General features: G+C 47.1%; 1 protein-coding gene across 1 annotated transcript in view; it reads right to left on the reverse strand.

Annotated features, from left to right (window-relative positions):
• Positions 1–8381: 8381 nt before the first annotated feature.
• The window catches only part of Brpf3 (bromodomain and PHD finger containing 3), a 57627-nt gene continuing 45406 nt past the window's right edge, over positions 8382–20602 (reverse strand). Inside the window, exon 14 of the mRNA XM_077801692.1 lies at positions 8382–8529. Coding sequence (XP_077657818.1) covers positions 8490–8529 — 40 coding nt within the window. The 3' untranslated portion in view covers positions 8382–8489. The remainder of the gene's footprint in view (positions 8530–20602) is intronic.

Consider the following 20602-nt stretch of genomic DNA (forward strand, 5'->3'; position numbering starts at 1 on the left):
TGCCTCAGCCTCCGGCCTCCCACAGGGAGGAGGGACCACCGTTCAGAGCCTGCTTGCCTCAGCCTGGCCTGCCAATCCCTGTGGGAACTCGCTGTCAGCTTCCCTGCCAGCCCAGAGCCTGGAATGTGGCCGTCTCTACTGGGTTGGCCCGGGCACCCACGGGTGGTTCAGACAGCCACTGCCCGGGCCTGTTCAACTCTGCCAGGTGGCAGTCTCAAAGGTTGGAAAGGGGCCTCTGACTCAGGATCAGGTGCAGAAGGTCCTCCAAATCCATGAGCAGGGTCCTGGTCCGGCGGCCCTCCGGCTGGCTTCACTGCCTGGCTGGATCCATCTCTGGCACCGGCTCCCCAGCCTTCTGCCTGTCTCTGGAACACCTAGGAGTGTTCACGGCTCCCTGCACAGGGCCATGCCCAAACAGGAGGATGCCACTCAACCCTCCGCAAGAGGCTTTACACACCCAGTTGCAAAACCTCTGCCAGTGGATCCGCGTGCGCCTCCCTCTTGGATGCGCTGCTGTGGTGTAGGAGTCACAAGCCACCTCCCTCCAGGACAGCATCCCCTCCCTCCAGAGGCGAGGCTGCCCGTGTGGGACACCCACCACCCACGCTCCCCCCGCCCCTTGCCCCTCCCTGGCTCCTCCAGGCTGTGTGGTTTATGGGATGTGCTTTATAATTATTTTTATTTGTTCTTACATAAGCATCCTTTTATTTATCACTTGTTTCTTCTCATTCTCATGTTAGGAGAAACTGTAAAGGAAGAGAAGTTTGGCTTCAGGGCTGAGACCACCACACATTTCCACCTCTGAAGTCCTAGACCCCTGGGCTCTAGGGCAGTACTCTCTCACCGAGCTTTTAGGCTACCTCTAAGTGTGCAGGAAGAAACCAACCTGAAATCTGGATCATCCTGAGTCTTTGGGGTGCTCTTCTTCCCGCTTTGAAATGAGAAGCTGGAGAAGGCAATATTTAATCCCCAGGATGAACAGCTTGGAAGGTCCCCTGTGGGTCCCCTGGGTCAGGGCAGAGATGTTTTGGCAAGGGAGATGGTACGTGGGGACCAGGTTAGCTACAGGGGTGTCCTCCCTCCCTGGAGGATGGGTCTTCTTTAAAGGCCCCCGAAGTTCACCAGTAAGCACATCTCTCCACCTCTCCACTCCCCCAGACCACAGTGGCAGGGGCAGAACTACAGTGGAGACAGCAAGTCCCCACCCACTTCCAGTGGAGGCCAGCCTCTGAGGAGGAGGAGAGGTCAATGCCTTCTCTGGTCCTGGGAGCTTCACCAGCTCTGGTGTCCTCACTGATCTAAACCGGACTTCCACCTTGAGGGCAGTGCCCAGGATTCAGTTAGGAGGGCACCTTCTGTCTGGTGTTGATACAATTACCTCAGTTTGGGAAGAGAGCTTTTGATGAGACATGTGTGCAACAGAGAAAATGTGTGTGTGTGTGTGTGTGTGTGTGTGTGTGTGTGTGCGCCCGCGCGTGCCAGCAGAAATACAAGGCGAACCTCTGGGATGGAGACTGGGAGTGTGACAAGATGGCCATCGGCTTTCCGGAACAGCAGACTCCCCCTTCCTGGGAAAGTCAGGTCAGCCCCCCCCCCCCCAATCTGTGGGGCAAGGCCTGAGCCCGAGCAGAAGCTCCGCCCCCTAGCTCAGAGACAGACACACAAAAGTGGAAGAACCAGAGCCCCGTCCAAAGCAATCTGTAATTAAGAACTCAATTGTGCAAGGCTGAGGTGGCTGCCGGCAGTTAAGAGGGGAGGAGAGCAGTGTGGGCTGGCCATCAGCCCGCAGTGTGAGGAGCTGTGGGCTGGGGGACTTAATGAGGATGGGAGGAGGGACGGGTTGGGATCAGGATCTTCATGAGCTCCCTACAGAGGAGGGAAGTGTTGAGGGGCGCAGAGTCACAGGGTGGAAGGCTCCGCTCCGCTGTCTCCAGGCAGTGGGATCCAGGCAGTGGGATCCGTCTGATTCTCCACGCCTGGTTTTCCCAGTCTGCTAAGGGGACAATAATTCCTGTGCTCCACGGTAGTAAAGCGGAAAGATAATGGCTGTAAATGCCTGGCAGGTGCTGTGCCTGTCATCAGAGAGTAGTAAAGTCCAAAGCCTCTGGAACCGATGGACCTGGAGATAAGGTGGAATAACAGACTGAAAGAGGAAAGCTGTGTCCAGGCGCCACACGCAGGGGGAGCCTGGAGCCTCCTGGGACAGAGGTGAGAGCTGGGCTGGAGAAGGAAGGAGGGCCGTGGCAGCCAGGCCAGGGTGGCAGCTGAAGGAAGACCAGTTAGTGAAGCCATTGCCACAGAAGACTCCCGGGAGCGGGGAGGCTGGGTGGCTGGGCAGGGTGAGTCACAGTTGATGCTGTGATTTGGGGATTTGGGCCCGAAGGTAGGGAGGGGCAGGCAGCCTTTGTCAGATCTGGAGAAACTGGGGGTGGGGAGTGGGGGGTGGGGGTGATTTACTTATAAGACTGTCCAAAGTTGGCAACCAGACGTGGCAGGGATGGCTCCAGAGTGAGGGACAGGGACACTGCGATTAAGCGGGTGGAGAGGCAGGTGGAGGTGAGCACGAGGTCCCATTGAAGGCAAGATGGCTATGGACAAACATCTCCTTCCAGGTCCTCCTGACAGTCCCAGTGAACCAGAAGCAAGACCACCAGCTCTACCCGGGCTGAGGTGGCCTGTGTTCAACACTGCTGCAGGGAGGCATGGCCTCTGTGCCAGCAAACCAGGAATCCACGACTGTACCCATGAGAAGGCCCCCGGGCTGTTACCCTGGACCCTCAGGGTGAGCTCCATGTTTCACGAGGGCTGCTGAGCAACAGGCCTCAGTGTGAGACCATTGAGAATGTTCAGCTCACTTCCCCTTGTTCCTGGTGTCACACTCAAGGCCCTCAGAACTTCGAGGGAATGACATCGAGGAAGAATCACTTCCCGACACACTTCTGCATTTGATTTGAAGAGTTGTGTTGTGATCTTCTCAGGTGTTTCTTAAAACCAAGTTCTCACTTCTCATATGACTCATTGATCACATTCAAGAAACAAGACTGCTTATTGCATATAATTCCAACAAGACAACCCAAAATCAATGCACAGAGGCTGCAGCTGCCATAAATATGAGACTTATGCATAAGGTCTGCGAAGACTCGCGGGATTGCTCTTGGGATTGCTCTTGGCTTTTCAAAGATGGTACATCACCTCTGCTCACATCTTGAAAACAGAAATTTAGTGGAGAACCTGGTTGCTACTTGATACAAGAGTGTGAATGTCACAGCATCACCAATCAATATTATTAACAAAAATATTTAACCTGAATCTGAGGCTTAACTTCCTGTTCCCAATATATACCAATTATGAAGGTACAAGATAAATGCTTCTGGGTTCCAATAATTGCACAAGTTCAGACTGTGGGGAGGACTGGCAGAAACCATGGCTGGCTACGCAGTAGCTGCCTCCTGCCCACTTGTTCCTTGTCTGAATCTCTATAGAGCCACTGAGAAGGCTGAGACCCAATTCCCCAGCCTCCTTTGCAGCTAAGGGTGCTGTTGTAGTCAGTTTTTTCACTGCTGTGACTAAAGGATCTAACCAGAACAAGTGTAGTGGAAGAAAAGTTTATTTCAGGGCTCGCAGTTTTAGAGGTCCATATAAGGCTGGCTCCATTTCTCAAGGCTTTGAATGAAGCTAAACATCATGGCTGGAGAGTGTGGCACAGGGAGGCAGCTCACATCATGGTGATCAAGAAGCAAAGAGTCCAATGTCCTCCGATGATCCCAGCAGCGATCAAGAACCATTCAAGAAGAATCAAGCTTGCATATGTGCTTGCTTTCTTGTTCCAACTTTTAGTCCATCCAAGCCATCATCCTATTGGTCAGTGCTGCCCACACTTAGGGAGGGTCTCCCTTTCAATTGGCTATCCCACGTGCCAATCATTCCTAGACACACACTCATTGATACACCCATAAACCTCTTAATCCTTGGTATCTCTTAATCCGATCAAGTTGACAATTCAAATTGACCATTACAAGTGCTGAAGAGATCCACTTTTAGGAGAAAACCCTCTGGATGGTACCTCAGGAAGATTTTCCTTCTTTTCTCTTTCCTCCCCATCTGAAAAATGAAATACGGTTGTCACAATTAATTGAATGGCCCTCTAAAACTGTAACTTGCCTTTTGAGGTGTGCAACTTAATTTTTGAATACTTGATCAACAAACATACAGGCGTATCCTCTGTGAGGTGCGAGTGTTCAAAACTTTTCTAAAAGTCAGGAATTTTAAAATGTACAACCTAAGGGGCTGGGGCTGCAGCTCAGTGGCAAAGCGCCTACCTAGCATGCTGAGGCACTGGGTTCAATCCTCAGCGCCATATAAAAATAAACAAATAAAATAAAGGCATTCTGTCCATCTACTACAAAAAATATTAAAAATGTACGACTTAAGGAGAAAGAGAGGGGGTGGCAAACTTTGGCCCTGTTGAGATTAGGACAGAGCTTGCTGACTTTCCACCAGGATGTCCTTTTGTGTGAACTGAAATCATCCATGCAGCCTAACAGTAACTTCTTCTTCTAGTGAAACAGTTCAGACAGACATGAAAGCTCCCAAAAGAGTACAACTAACATCCACGTAGCCACCAGACAGATTAAACGAATCGTAACATTTTACTACATTTTGACCAAATATTTATTTGGTTTTAAAGAAATGAAACATCACAGATGGAGGCAAAAATCTCCTTGGAACTCTTTGCTGATCTCAATCTCACCTCTTCCTCCATGGGAAACCAGGTTCCAGATTAGTGAGTGAATCTTTCTCGTCCATGTTTTCACACTTTTCTTTTTAAAGTACAAGAGATGGAACCCAGTACCCACTGAGTCACATCCTCAGCCCATTTTATTTTATTTTTCAGACAGGGTCTTGCTAATTTGCTTAAGGTCTGGTTAACTTGCTGAGGCTGGCTTTGAATTTGTGATCTTCCTGTCCCAGCCTCCCAAGCTGCTGGGATTATAGGTATGTGCTACATGTTTTCATACTTTTATTACATGAATTTTTTATAGCAGCTCAAGAGGCTGAGGCAGGAGGATGGAGAGTTTGAGCAATTTAGCAAGGTCCTAAGCAACTTAGCAAGAACCTGTCTCAAAAAAATAAAATAAAAAGGGCTGGGATTGTGCTCAGTGGTTAGGCACCCCTGGGTTCAATCCCCAGTACCAAAAAACAAAGCCATAAATATTTTATAAACAACATGTAGTACTGTTTTATAAATATTTTTACATTCACATAAACAGACTACATTGCATTTATTTTGCAACTCTGTTTTCATCTAGCCTTATGATATGTGGTTTGGTCTTTTTTCTGTAGCCCTGCCTTTTGAGACCCTGGGATAATATATTTATCATTCTCCTACTGATAGATGCTTGGGTTGTCTCTAATGCTTTGCTACAACCAACGACACCAGAGAGAACATACTTTGCACTGTATGGGAATTTCTCTGGTCCCAGTGTGGGTGTATCAGTTGTACCCCTGGGGTTTCAACTTACAGAGGTGACTGGGTTACACCATGGAGAGGCTAATGCCATTGATAAAACATCTTGTTGTTTACATTTTCACCAAGTTTGATCAGGAGGCAGAAGGGGCGAGCACAGCCCAGAAAAAGCTGTTGGGAAAGGCCTGGAGGGGCAGGGAGCAGTTTAGGATTGGCTAGTGGGAATGACTGGGCGGGCTTAGGCCACAGGGGTTCTAGGGCAGAGGGTAGGCGCCCGCCGGAGGAGGTGGCTCGAGGGTGGGCTCTGATTGGTTAGTTTCCCAGGGGAGAACTTTGATTGGTTAGTTCATGGAGAGCTTCTCAGGAGCCCTTTGGCAGCTCCAAGAATTGGCCAGCCTTGGGAGGGGCAGTCTCTTCCCCAGTCCTGGAGGCCACACGTGCCAGAGCATGGAGAACGCACAGAATAAGAAACTCTAGTTCATATCCGGGCCCTTCGGTTTGACGGGGCGTTGCCCTGTGGCTGTCTACATTGGCTGCACCAGTTCCCCCGAGTGTCTAGCTGAGGTGGAATTGCCTCACTGCTCTTGATAATACTGGATGAAAAACAATTTGCGAATCTGAGGGGTGTGAAACAGTACCTCCTGGGTGTTTAATGTGAATTCCCCACAAATAACCATATTTGTGAGGCCAGGCATCATTCCACGTGGTCATGTTATTTCACTCTGCTCTTCTTGTCGCTTGCTAACCTCTTCCCATTTGGGTGGGAAGCCAATTGGTCTTTGTTAATAACGTGTAAACTTTGGAACTGATATTGGCTCCATTCAATGCACTGCAAATATCCTCTCCCACTTTGTGGCTTCTCTTTCAACTTTGTGATGTTGTCTTCCGTGGTCCAAAACGTTTTAATTTTCATTTTTGCAATGTTAGGAACTGAAACCAGGGCCTTGCACATGCTAGGCAAGCACTCTACCACAGAGCTGTGGCCCCATCCCTTAAAGTTTGTTTGTTTGTTTTTAAATATTTTCTTAGTTGTAGTTGAACACAATATCTTTATTTTATTTATTTATTTCTATGTGATGCTGAGGATAGAACCCAGTGCCTTGCACAGGCTAGGCGAGTGCTCTACCGCTGAGCCCCAGCCCCAGCCCTCCAGCCCTTAAAGTTTTAAATTTTAATATAATAAAATGTATCAGTCTTTTCTTTCATGGTTTATGGAAGGCATTAAGATGCTCTCCCGTATAAAATAAAATCCCAGTTACTTTAAATAATTTAACCATCAAAGTCTAAGCTATTTGTTCTGTCTCCATAGGAAAGCAGCAGTTTGGTGGGCAATTTGGCACCGTTTATTTAAAAATCAATACTTGCAGGAATTTATACGGCAGAAACATTCACAGGAGCCCCCCCCACCCCATTACCAAATGTGTGCACAAGATTGTTAAATAACATCATTTGTAACAGCAAAGATCTAGAAGGAATCCGAGTTTCAGTGGAAAGCTGGTTAAATGAATTATGGAATAGCCGCATAATGTAATTCTCTGCTGCTACAGAAAAGAATAAGGCTGATTTGGATGTGCTCATAGGGAAAGTTCTCCAAGATGTATTGGTAAGTAGGGAAGGAAATAAAAGGACCCAAGCAGTAAGTATAATATGCTACCATTTATGCCTAAAAGGGAAACTTTTTTTCTTTATGTATATGCATGTAAAATTTCAAAAATAAAACTGCTGAGAGAAGGAGGCTACAAGAGGACAGGGCTTGAGGGTGGAGGGAAACCCATTTGCCACTGACAAAATCATGGGTGGTTTTCATTGTGGCTTCCATTCTGGCAAACAAAGAAGAACCTCTGGAAGATCACAGTAGCTATTGTTTCTGGCATTTGGAATAGTCGGAGGTGAAGGGGGCCTTTTGTTCCAACAGCTAAGAAGAAATTGAATCATTAGAAATAGGCGGGGGGGGGGGGGGGGGGGGAGTGGGCGTCTCCTAGACAGTGTCATTACAGGTGCATTGTGGGCCAGTCCCAAGGTATCAAGGGCAGGGCTGCTCGGAATCCTGCTGATGAGGTTTGGGCTTGCTGATGTCTGGGGAGGGCAGGAAGGGTGAACAGCCTCCCTCTGTGGAATGGGGGTTGTCTGTGACACAGAGGTGGATGGGATGGAGTGGGGCCCAGGGGGTCATGATTGAAGGTCTGAGCTGAGAGCATCCACCTGGGCCCCTGAGGTCTGAGATCCGGGCTGGCTCTAGGATGGGGGTCTCTTCGCAGTGTGTGGCTGTGTGGAGGGAAGAAGCTGTGCACCCCTCTCCCTGTGGAGGAGGAGAGCTCAACCTGGGAGGTTCTGGCAGGCAATTCTCCGGCAAGGAAGAAAAGTGGTGCTCAACCCGGGAAACTGCTCATCCAGTGAGTGAGCAGCAAGCCATCTGAGGTCACCTTGCTGACACTGAAGGAGAAAAAGGGACCAGCCGGCCTCCATGGAGCAAAAACAAGACATGCAGTTGAGTCCTGCTGGCTTTTCCAGGGCAGCACATTGTCGCCAGTCTGGGAACTGGGTTGTCTGAGCTCAAGCCACAGCCCTGTGAGTGGCACACCTGGCAAGATATTTAAATGCAAGTTTTTGCTATTAAAAAATGGGAGAATAATAATACCTCTGTTAAAGCACCTACTCATAGGGACTTGTCCTGGTACACATTAATTGTTAACTTGTTTTTACTTATTTATTTGTAATTTCAGCCCAGCTGGGGGCTTGGACAGTGGTATGATCAGCAAATAGAGACTGAATCTGTGTCTGAGGTGGATGCACGTTAACCAAACCCACAAACCCAATAAATGAGCTGCCCGTGAGTGTTGCTAAGTCCATTGAGATCCCTGCTCTGCAGAGCACAGACTGTGCTCAGAGGCCCCTTGCAGGACAGGATCACTTCTGCATTCTTGCTTATATCCTTATGTCCAGGGCCATTCCTGCTACTCGCCTAAGACGTGTTGGTCCAGCAGGATCCCAGTTCATGAATATTTGCCGAATGAGAAAATGGTTACTGTGGTGCTCTCTGCAATGGCAAGACTGGAAACAATCTAAATGTGGAACAGCAGAGAGCATGTTATTAGATTGTGGTTCCATCACCTCACAAAACAGAAGAATCACGGCAAAGGACAATTAAAATGGTGATATATGAAGGTGGAAAAATGCTTGTGATGTAATTTTAGAAAAACAAAAGAAATCAAAATGGTCGGGCCATGAGATGTATCTCTGTTTACGACATTTTGAGTGACAAAGCAAAGTTCAGAGGAGGGTGTGTGATGTCACCATCAGTGTAAAAGAGAGCAAAGGATTTAAGAATCCACTTGCAGCTATAAGCATACGCCACCTCTGACAGATTCACAAAAGACCAAAAATGTTGGTGTCCTCTAGGCAGGGGACAGGGTGGTGACAGCAGGGAGACACAACCCTGATAATACTTCTGCCTTCTCAATGTTGAACCAAGCAGATGTGTTGCTGATTTTAAAATTAAATAATTTAAAATGCCTTCTGGTTTTAAAACAAATGTTTCTCTCTTCTCTGTTCCTTAAGTCTAAGAATTATGTCCTGCCCCCACCCTCAAATTTTAAGGTTTATTGCTGTCAATAGTTGTCGCGACCCCTTGCCCGCAAGGAAGACGCAACTCGGGAATCTTCTCTCAGCAGTTTATTCAGGTCCTTGATACTTTTTCTTCTCTCCCCTGGATGCCCCTCCCAGCCTTAATAAAGCACCTCAAGCCCCAATGCGAAGCTGCCACGTGGACTTTTCTCACAGGGTGCCAAGTCACAGCGTGCCAACTCATTCTGATAAGGAGTTGTTTGTCCCAGACTACAGGGGAAACCAGCGCCATCTTGTAATGGCGGCCACAGTTCACAGAAACGGCTCACCACAGTTCCCCCTTTTTTGTTTTTGTATGACAATACAGGCGAGAGTAGAGGTCCTATCCCACTGTGCAGAAGTGGCTGCATAGTATGGCTCAGCCCTAAGGAGGCGCCTTCCCCAGATCCGAGGCCATATCAGCCGACGCCTTTTTTCGTGGGGCGGGGCGTGGATAAGGTGGGGTAAGGAAGGACGTCAAACCCGCATGCAATAGGACATGCTCTCCTTGAGGTCCACTCCAAGGATCACTCAAGTGCAGTGCCTTGCCTCGCATCCTGTACCGTGACGATGGTGGACGGAGGGGGATAGCTGAGGCTGAACTGTGGCTGTGTACAATGACAAACAAGTTGACAGCACCCTGAAAGAAAGGCACGGAGTTTAAAGCGATAGAGAAGCACTAGTGTGGAAACCCATCTGCGTGCAATGGCAGCAAGACCGGCAGAGTGCAAGGGCTTTCCAACACTAAGAGAATAGCGAGGAAAGACATGTCGATCCCAGTGCAATGTTATAATAACTTGGGGTGCAACGACCATGTCAAAGATTTACTGCTTAAGATGCGCAAGCCAGACTTGAGGTGAATTGCCATTTTCTAAAGCTGCAAGAGCTTATATGATCATAGCCCTATCGTGAGCATTGCGGGCCTTGAGGCGACAGAGAAACCACAAACAGAGGAACATACCGAAGCAACACATTGCACCAAAAACGCCTACCCCCACCCACTCTTTAAAAAAGGAAAAGGCAGAAGATATCCAATCGGTGAATTGTCCCAAGGTCACGGGATCGACACGGGTACTGTTCAAGACAGCTATTTGGGTTAGTTGAGACTGGATCATGTCTTCCGCTTCCATGGACCAGTTTCCGGCCAAATATTCGCCAATGATGCGGGAAGCATTCCTGGAATCATTAAATCTGACAGAGGTTATGCATAAATGTGCACGTTGGTCAACGCAACCCAAAAGCACCAAGTCAGCTAATTCTTCTACCTGAGCTTGGAGTAAATCTATTCTTTGGTTGGCAGCTAAAATCCCTGACAAAATATGTTGATTGATTGTGTTTTGGGATTCGAGTATGGTGGAAGTTTGTTGAACAACTCGATTAATGGTGGCAGCAGTTTGTACTTGATTGGCCATGGCCACTCCGGTCGTAACCGCTGCAGCAGCAGATACCGCCACGGCTGTCACTATGGCTGCTGTGATTCCAAAATCCCTGCGGACTCGAAATAGCTCAACAATGGGGAATTTTTCAGGATCTGCAGTTACCGGGATTGGGACAAAAGTTGGAATTTTCATAACCACTGCTACAGTCCAAGAACCATTCCAACACTCAGATAAGAGACAGGTAACATTAGAACAATCTAGCATCCCTGACGAGGTGTCATTAGCCAAAAGGAACAGGAACGGGGATTGGACACAGACCATTGCAGGGGGCAATGTGGCACTATATAACAGAGAGTTGAACGAAACAGATGTAAGTCTATTTCCTCGTTCACTCTCCCTAACAGTGCCAGATGGTAAAGGCCCTTTAAACTCAGTTTCTACCAATTGGACTCCCATCTTAGGTGTCAATACGAGTCTGGAGGTGGAACAGAGGTCCAATCCTGCGGCGCCTGTAGTGGCTCTCCGCGTTTCATGGGATGGCGTAGAGACGGCCATGTCTCGGGTTCGGGTGTGACATTCTCCATTGCCCCATATATTTGTGGGCCCTGGGGTCGGGGGCCCCGTTGGCCGTTTTTTGGCCCAGCTGAAACAGGCTGTCCATGGATGTCTCTCACTGATTGACACTCTCTTGCCCAATGTTTCCCCTTTTTGCATCTTGGACACAACCCCGGTAGACGAAGGCCATTGGAAGGGCCACCGTAAGGAGGTCCAGTAAAACTGTCTTTTTTGGGACATTCCCGTCTGAAATGACCAGATTGACCACAATGGAAGCATGTTCTGGCACCAGGACCGCCCCCTTTGGCAATCCGAAGGACAGCAGCTGCAAGACCTGAATTAGTTAAAGGTCCTCCAATCTCTCTACACACCTTCATCCATGCTTCTATGCCCTTGTTTTTATAAGGAGTGATTGCTGCTTTACATTCCTTGGTGCATTGCTCAAAAACCAATTGCTTGATAAGGGGCATGGCTCTATCAGGATCCCCAAAAATCTTTCCAGCGGCATCTACCATCCTTGCAACAAAATCTGAAAAGGGTTCTGTAGGGCCTTGTAGAATCTTGGTCAAATTACCAGATACCTCTCCTCTATTTGGAAGTGATTTCCATGCCCGAATGCAAATGCTGTTAATTTGGTCATATACCTCAAGAGGAAATCCTGTCTGTTGATTAGCAAATCTCCCCTGCCCCAAAAGCATATCCTTATCCCAAGCGGGGTGTCCCGCCGCATGGTTTTGGGCGGCCTGCTCTATTGCGCCCTCTAGCATAAATGCTCTCCAGTCCAAATATTTACCCGGGGAAACGCAAGCCCGAACAAGGCTAGCCCAGTCAGAGGGAGTCATGCAGTATCTAGACAAACCCTCCACCTGAGTTAGTGGGAAGGCGGCATCCACCCCATAAGTACGCACGGACTCCGCCAGGGTCTTCACAATTTTGAAATCTAAAGGTTCATGGAATCTTCCCCTATTGTCATCCTGAAAAACTGGATAAGCAAGACCCATCTCAGCATTAACAACCCTCCATGTTTGGGCATGGAAAGCTCTCCCCGAAACACCCCCACCATACGGCGGTGGATCTGGAGGATCATTTTTCTTGAGCCCCTGTTTATTTCTGTTCCCTTCTCCCATACCTACACTCCCTAGCTGACAAGACAGCCTCCCAAGCTCCTCCTCCTCATCCTCCTCTTTCTCTGACCCACTTTCGCATGGGGGTGTGCGCAGCGCACTGAGATCTGGATACAATCGTCTCCTCCCCTGTTTCACATTCCGTACATTCCCATCCTTCTGAGATATCTCACTTCTTGCCGGAGACAGCCGCCTCCTCCCCTGTTTCATGCTCCGCACACTCCCATCCTCCTGAGATACCTCACTTTCTGCCGTCTCTGACTTCTCCTCATGTAATTGCTCTAAAACTTCCTGTCCTTTAGTAAGTGCTTCCTGACATCTGCCATCTGTGAGGCAACTACGGACCATCTTCCAAAGGGGTATCACCCCACCCTCTAATATGCCCTGCTCAGAAGCAAAGTCAAGGTCTTTGCCTAATTTATCCCAGCTAGGTATAGTAAGGCTGCCCGAGAATGCAAGCCACGGTGCAGCAATATCTGTCTTCTGTAAAAATCTCTCTAAAGTACTACGTTTCACTTCCAGGCCCTTGGAACGTAACAGGTCATCTAGGGCCAGGAGGAGCGGACTTGAAGATGCGACACCCATGACACAACAACAAAAGACGCACAAAAAACAACAAGAGATACCACAAAAAACAAAAACGAGATGACACAACAAAAGAAACACAGAAAACAAAAGTGAAAGTACACAGTGCAGCTGCAATAAATATGAGGCTCTCTCTTTCTTTGTAGAGGAGCTGACCCCGCTTTGGACGCGGATCCCACTTACTGGGACTATCCCTGCTTTCATCGCAGATCCCACTTACCTGGGACTAACCGGTGCACCACCCCTGATTGACTGAAAGTTCTGGTTCCCGGGTTTCGGCACCACTTGTCGCGACCCCTTGCCCGCAAGGAAGACGCAACTCGGGAATCTTCTCTCAGCAGTTTATTCAGGTCCTTGATACTTTTTCTTCTCTCCCCTGGATGCTCCTCCCAGCCTTAATAAAGCACCTCAAGCCCCAATGCGAAGCTGCCACGTGGACTTTTCTCACAGGGTGCCAAGTCACAGCGTGCCAACTCATTCTGATAAGGAGTTGTTTGTCACAGACTACAGGGGAAACCAGCGCCATCTTGTAATGGCAACCACAGCTCACAGAAACGGCTCACCACAAATAGTCATTCTTAATAGGCTGTGATAGCTCTCTCTGGAGTTTTTCCTCCCCCTAAAAAGCTTTTACTGGGCTGGGGATGTGGCTCAAGCGGTAGCGCGCTCGCCTGGCATGCGTGCAGCCCAGGTTCGATCCTCAGCACCACATACCAACAAAGATGTTGTGTCCGCCAATAACTAAAAAAAAATAAATATTAAAAATTCAAAAAAAAAAAAAAAGCTTTTACTAAATTGAGGCTGAATCTTCAAATAGGTGATATTTTAGAATCAAGGAAACATTGTAGATTTTAAAAAGGTGGGTGTGTGAAAACCACTGTGTGGGGCAACTGGGCCATCTTTCTTTTTCAAAATGATCTTCACTGTTATGTTTGTATCATTTCTTCAGTTTTTCCTTGAAATGTAACTTTCAGGGGTCCATCAACAGTTTGGGAAGAGTTCCCTAGCCCTAGGGAACAGATGATTGGCAACGCAGTAACCCCATGAAAGTCCCCATTTCCTCAGCTTAGTTTAGCTTAAATAATTGACCCCAAAGGCCCTGGCTCTATGTTTTGTTGTGTTACAAGGAAAGACTCCATGACCTTGGGTTTTTCAAGAGACACCATCTTCTAGGAGTTGACTGATCCAAAATAAAGAAATACGTGGCCACCAGGGAGTCTGTTCCAGCCATTGGTTCACACCTGAGTTTGGTAGCAACTCTTGCTCTGGTGCACAAAACAAGTATTGAGTTGGGAATATTGGTTCAGACAAGAGGCTGAATATTGTGACCAAAAGGTAGCTTTGGAACATTGATTGTGGCTTCCAGAAGTTAGACAGTTCTGCATAAGCTCTGTGGATAAAGGACCTATTGGTCAAATGAATACAGTTCAGAAATATGCAGATGAAGTTGGCCCATGGTGGAGCATGCCCACAATCCAGTGACCTGCACATGGGAGGCTGAGACAGGAGAGCTGCAAATTCAAGGCTAGCCAGGACAACTCACCAAGGCCCTTTCTCAAAATTAAAAAAAAAAAAATAAAAAAAGTAAAAGGTCTGAAAATGTAGCATCATGTGAGAGGCCCTGGGTTTGATTCCCAGGAAAACACACACACACACACACACACACACACACACACAGAAGAGCTAGGGAGAGAAAGACAAGCCCTTGGAGAGTCACCATGCCATCCTCATATTAAAGGCACTAAAAAGTTCTGTGTGGCAGTTTGCCTTGGTTTCTGGCTTATCCTTTCTCCTTTTTCCTGGTTAAACAAATCCTAATTCTGTTTACATTCTTGGGGCACTATGTCCTTTAGGGAAAGCAGGCCCTGGATGGAACAAGGGAGATTTAAAAAGGGCAGATAAACACAATCCTGGCCAATAAGAGAAGAAATCTGCTGGGGGATTATGAGAAAGCTGTCTTTGTTCTTTGAAAACTGACTCACAAAAATTCTGCATCCAGTGATGGCTGAGTAGCTCCCATTGGGCCAAAACCTCCCACATGACAAAATTATAAAACACAATTATGAAAACACTTGAGAAAGATCCAAACAGCATGGATACTGGGGAGAACACTAGGAGGAAGGGAATAGCACAGGGTGTTTGTTTTTATTTTTATTTTCTTGGAGCTTTTTGCCTAAGGAAAGCCACCAGTAAAGGTTATGTGAATGTTTAAAACTTGGATATAAGCCCACAGTAGTCCTGGCATGAAAAACCAGAGGACAGAATTCTAGTGACCACAAAGCTGGACAGTGAGACAGGAAACCCTGCAAAGATGAAGACACAAACAGGTAACTCCAGATTCTGTGTCTAGACCCTGTACATCACTGAACCCCACCTGTGTGGTATAGACTCCAAGCAGCACAGCCAAGTCTAGAAGATCTAAATTAAGATTTCAGCTCCTATCCAACAGAGGGGAGACAGCATTTCCAGTTTGAGAATTCAGCCAAGTTAACTGTCTGATAAACAAACACAAAAAGCAGTATATTCATTGGGAAAATGAAAGGAATCCAGAGTCCCTGCACTATATAGTCACAATGCTCAGGATACCATCCAGAGGTAGTTGACATGAAAAGAAACAGGAAAATGGGACTCACAGAAAAGAGAAGCAGAAGTCAACTGAAACCAAGTTCAAGATGGTCCAGATGTAATAATTAAATACAAAGACTTTAAAGCAACCATTATAACCACGTTCAAGAACATAAATGAAAGTATGTTCATAATGAATGAAAAGATAGGAAATCCAAGGGGAGAATCAGCAACTATAAAAAGACCACAATGGAAATTCTGGAACTAAGAATGTGACAACTGAAAGAAAGAGACCAACAAGAAAAAATAGCCCATTTTTTCTTTGCCTTTACCACTATCAGGATGTGGTGCTTGTTTCGCCACAGTTACCTTCTGGTCATGAGGACAGCTGGCCTAAGGAGGCCCAGGCACTATGCCATACATGGCACAGCAAGACAATGAACAGGACCTGAGTCCTTAATGATGTCATCAAGCCACTAGATTAGCTGCCCGAGGGACTTCTCTGCTACCAGATTTCTTGTATTGGGAGAAAAAGAAAATGTCTTTATTTAAGCTATTTCTGTTTGGGTTCTATGTTACTTATATGAGAAAGAAAGCATCATAACCCTTGCCCCAAAGTTCACTAAATGTATGTCACCACATCTTCTCCAAGTAATATCTATTGACACACCCAGAATGCTTGGTTCTGGTGTAGACCCTCGTTTCTATCTTCTAAATCTGCATCATTCGAGTTTATCACCTGTAGAACAGCAAAGGCTACAGTCTATTTTGACCAAATTGGTGACTTGAAGTCTGCTGGGAATGCATTACCAAAAAGTTCAGGTTTGCAAATTGCCGTTACTCAAAGTGTGATGTGGGCAGCGTCAGTGTCTCAGCCCACCCCAGCCTACTGAATCAGGGTCTGCACTTCAACAAGATCCCAGGTGAGTCACATGCACACTGGAGCTTGAGAAGACTCCTGAGAACTACAAGCGACAATACAGGTGTTAGCTGTATGTCACTAATTAACAAAAAACTTCTTAATCTGTTCTCAGAGACCTTCACAGAATCATTTCATTTGGTTTTCACAGCAATACTGAGAGATTTTTAAAAATCCATTTATAGACGCGGAAATGAGATTCAGAGAAGTAAAATGACATTTACATGATTATGGAAAGACAGTGCTCTTCTTTGTTCTGATACTGTGTTGTGGTTTTCAGTGATTCAGACCTTCGGTGTCCAAACTGGGAGGTAAGTTCTTAGCAACCCACTGACCGTCTTTTTGTATTCTCTGTTAGGATTGTGCCCTTTTGTCCCTGAGGAGCACATGAGCAGCCCCTTCTGTCTGCTTACCAAGGGCCTCAGCCCCTGTGACGAGCCAAGTTCACGGCTATACCTAATGATATACCTAGTGACACAGTAAGTAGCCATATTTTAAATGTTTGTGCTCAAAGTATATTTGGTATTGAATGCCTTTCCACTCAATAGATGAAAAAGGTTGAAACAAAGTTAAAAGTGAAAATTGCAAGACAAGATTATCTGTGACTTACCAGCTATAAAAACTGGCCTCAGCTATATTAGGAAGGGTGAACCTGGACTAGTATGATCTTTTCCATCCATCCAGGGAGTCCAGCCATTCTTCAACTCTGGCCTCCTCCACCCGGCCTCCTTGACTCCACTGGGCCTCTTGACTCCACCCTCCTTTCCCTTATCCCTGCTCCTACTGGACACTCTGGTCCTTGGACAGAGCTGATTTTCTTTTAAGCACCTGTCCCTTCCACAGGGCCCCCCACATACGTGCATCGGTGTCTGGGTTTTTAGGTATCTTTGTTCTGCCTTCCACAATGCCCAACCCCTGTTCCAAATCACTCACCAGGCCCTTTGGTTCTGCTTCCCACCTTTCCTCAGCTCTCTCTTCAGGGCCTCTGACCAGGGCCTCCTTGTCTCCCTCAGGGACCACTGCACCATTGCAGCTATCAGTGCTGAATCTTTTACTTGCAGCCTTAAGTAAAAGAAAACTCAACATGGAGTGGCTTGTGTAGTGAGGAAAGTCTACACTTTCTATTTAGGAAGCATCCTGTCTAGAAAGCCCTTGAGAAGACTTTCCCTCAGAGTTTGCCAGTTGGGAGGGGCTCACATGTCCATGCCTTAGCTGCAGCGGAGGCTGGGACAGCCACCATAGCGGGACACAGACTCTTCCAGAAGAAGGGAGAGAGGTAAAGGGGCAGCTTCTACTGCGGATCCAACTCTATCTGCCTCATACATCCCTGCCTTGGCACCGCTCCCCGTGCCAGCCCTTTCATACATTCCTGACACTGCCACTATTCATTCATTTAATGAATCACTCACTCATTACTTTAGGTTCAGCTAGGTTATATTGCAGGAACAATTAATCTTCTGCAACCAAATTGTTTGATAATGATGCGTTTTTATGGCCAGGGCATCAACTGAACTTTCTGTGCCATGGCAGCAGCAGAAAGAGAGCATAGAGATCTATAGTAACTCTTTAATGCCCCCACCTGAAATTGACATGTGTCAGTTCTGCTCGCATCATACTGGCTAAAGCAAGTCACACAGCCATACTGAACTTTAAAAAGGACATAGGCACAGAATTATCTTTTGCGTAGGGCGGGCAGCTTCTCCAAGCATTGGTGGAGCATCTACTGCAAGCAAGGCTGATGCTGGAGAAGTGCTAAAAATCTTTCCAGTCTAGAAGGAGGAGTCTGCCATCTGCTTTGTACCCTTGTGCTAACATGAAGCCTTCCGATGGACCACCTCCTACATTTTTGTTGCAATAAAACAACAAGGATCTGAATAGATGACAAAACCTGAAAGATGTCTCATCCCTTCTTGCAAACCTAATGCTTAGAATAGTGCTTTGCACTAGTGGAAACTTAATGTTTGCTTGTTTGTTTGAGTGGTGCATGAGATAGGGTGAACTCATACCAGGAACAAGAAGCTGACCCTGATTTAAACAAATATGGTTTGTATCTCCACAGAGTGAGAAATCCAGCAGCCACTACAGCTGGGCTTGTTGTCTGTTCAGCAAATTCACCCAGGACCCAGGCTCTTTCTAGCCTTAGGAGATTCTCAGCTTTTGGGATTTTCTCCTTGTGATTGTGCCTCGTGGTCATAAGACTGCTGCCACAGCTCCAAATAGCATATTCACACTTAAGGTAAGAACAGCAGAAGAGGCTACAAGGGCTTTCCTCCTGTGATTGTCCATTTTAGCAAGTAACAAAAATCTTCCCCGAAGCACCCACTAGCTTACATTTCATAGCCAAAATGTGGTTCACATGGCAGAAAAAGGCTGGGGGAGAAGACATCTGGGTTTCAATCTCTGTGTTATGCAATGGCAAAGAAGGGCCTGGGAATGGTTTTGGAACCAACTGATGTTGGTTGAAGAATATGTGCTCAGTAACTATCTGTGGAGGGTCTGATTCTTGTGATCTCATTCTTTACTTATTTTCAGTACCATATAAAGAGCTCTCTCATCACTGCAATGACTAACTAGTTTTGAGCACATCTTGAGTTTGTGCTGGGCCCCGGGCCAAGCAAGTTACATGAATTTTCTCATTCTATCTTTGCAACTTTATGACAGACTTATTATTGATCTCTGATTTACATATGAAGAAATTAAATCCCAGAGTAGTTAAGCAACCTGTCTAACTTGCTCATTTACTAGCTGGTAAGTGATGAAACAGGGCTTTGAACACCAGTGGTCTCAGTCCCAGAACCTGATTTCCTATCCTAGACCTTCACATCTAGAAGGGAACTGAGGACTCATCAGACCTTGCCCTTTATTTCCAGGGTGCTTAAACAGAGGGCCATGGAAAGAAGGTGACTCTGCTCAAGATGTGCTCAAAACTGGTTAGTCATTGCAACCTGCTACAGGTCACACAGCAAGCCGAAGTCAGAGCCAGACCCAGAACTCAAGAGCCCTCACTCCTAGGTGTTCCTTCCATCCACACTGGTCTGCCTCTATCTGGACACCTCACACTAATCTACTGATCTTTGAAAAAAAAAACAAAATGTCTAGCGAGGCATACTGTAGACAATTTTTAAAAATTGTATTTGAGGGCTGGAGATATAGTTCAGTTGGCAGAATGCCTGCCTCGCATGTACAGGCCGTGGGTTCAATCCCCAGCACCACAAATACACACACACACACACACACACACACACACACACACACAAATATATTTGATTTAAGGCTTGGCAAAGTAGTTGTCTTCTTTTTTGGAGTCAAAAATTGGTGCCAGGGTGCAGTGACACATGCTTATACTCTCAGAGGTTCTGGAGGCTGAAGCAGGAGGATCACAAGTTCAAAGCCAGCCTCAGCAACAGTGAGGCACTAAGCAACTCAGTGAGACCCTATCTCTAAATAAAATAGAAAATAGGGCTGGGGATGTGGCTCAGTGGTTGAGTGCCCCTGAGTTCAGTCCCTGGTACCAAAAAAAAAAAAAAAATTGGTGATAACTTGGTTCAAACTCTATTACCCATCTCAGTGGAAACTCCAGTCTCTATGACTTTTTTTCTGTTCTCAAGGAGTAAGAGGAAGAGTGTAAGGGCCAGAGCCTCCGCTGGAACATACTGAGATGACTTTGAGGCCCAGGCTCACGACCCAGAAACACTGTTCAGTCACATCCTGTTTGACACAAGCCTTGGGGGAGTCCCTTGAGAGAGTAGAAAAGTGTGGCTTCAAGTCCTGCTTCTGCCACTTGTTAGCTCTGAGATCCTAGGTCTTAGGCCCATTGTGGAGATTGAGGAGAACAAACATACAGAAGCACCTGGCACTCACTGGGACGGGGTCAGCATTTGTCCCCTTCCACGGCTGCCTGCCTTGGGACTTCTAGGATGGATATGCAGCCAGCACCCAATTCCTCGAGCAGGGCCCCTCATCCTGTGTCAGAGGAGGACGGGGGACGGGGCTGTCGCTCAGTGGTAGAGGGCTGGCCTGGCATGTGGGAAGCTCCAGATACTTCCCAGCACCTCAAAATAAATTAATTAATTAAAGTTGCAGAAAGATTGAATTCTTCCAGGCTGACTCCAACTGTCTGGAAAAGCCACTTGGTGTGGAATGTAAGACAGAGAGTAAAGACGCAAGTAGGGGCTCTGGAGCCCAGTGGGGTTTGGATTTAGGCTCTGACACTTCCTATAGTGTGTGTGGGTATGTGACCTCTTGTGCCCCAATACAAGGGAGGTAACAGTGACAGTGCCCTCCTCTGGCGTTGGCACAGGATTCAACAAGGTGCCACATGTAGAGCACCAAGAACTGTGTTGCCACATGGTGAGCACATCCCTTGGGTACCCTGGGGCTGGATTAGATCTGTCAACCTCTTCAG

The sequence above is a fragment of the Urocitellus parryii genome, chromosome 8 (genome assembly GCF_045843805.1).
Source record: "Urocitellus parryii isolate mUroPar1 chromosome 8, mUroPar1.hap1, whole genome shotgun sequence".
Taxonomy (NCBI): Eukaryota; Metazoa; Chordata; class Mammalia; order Rodentia; family Sciuridae; genus Urocitellus; species Urocitellus parryii.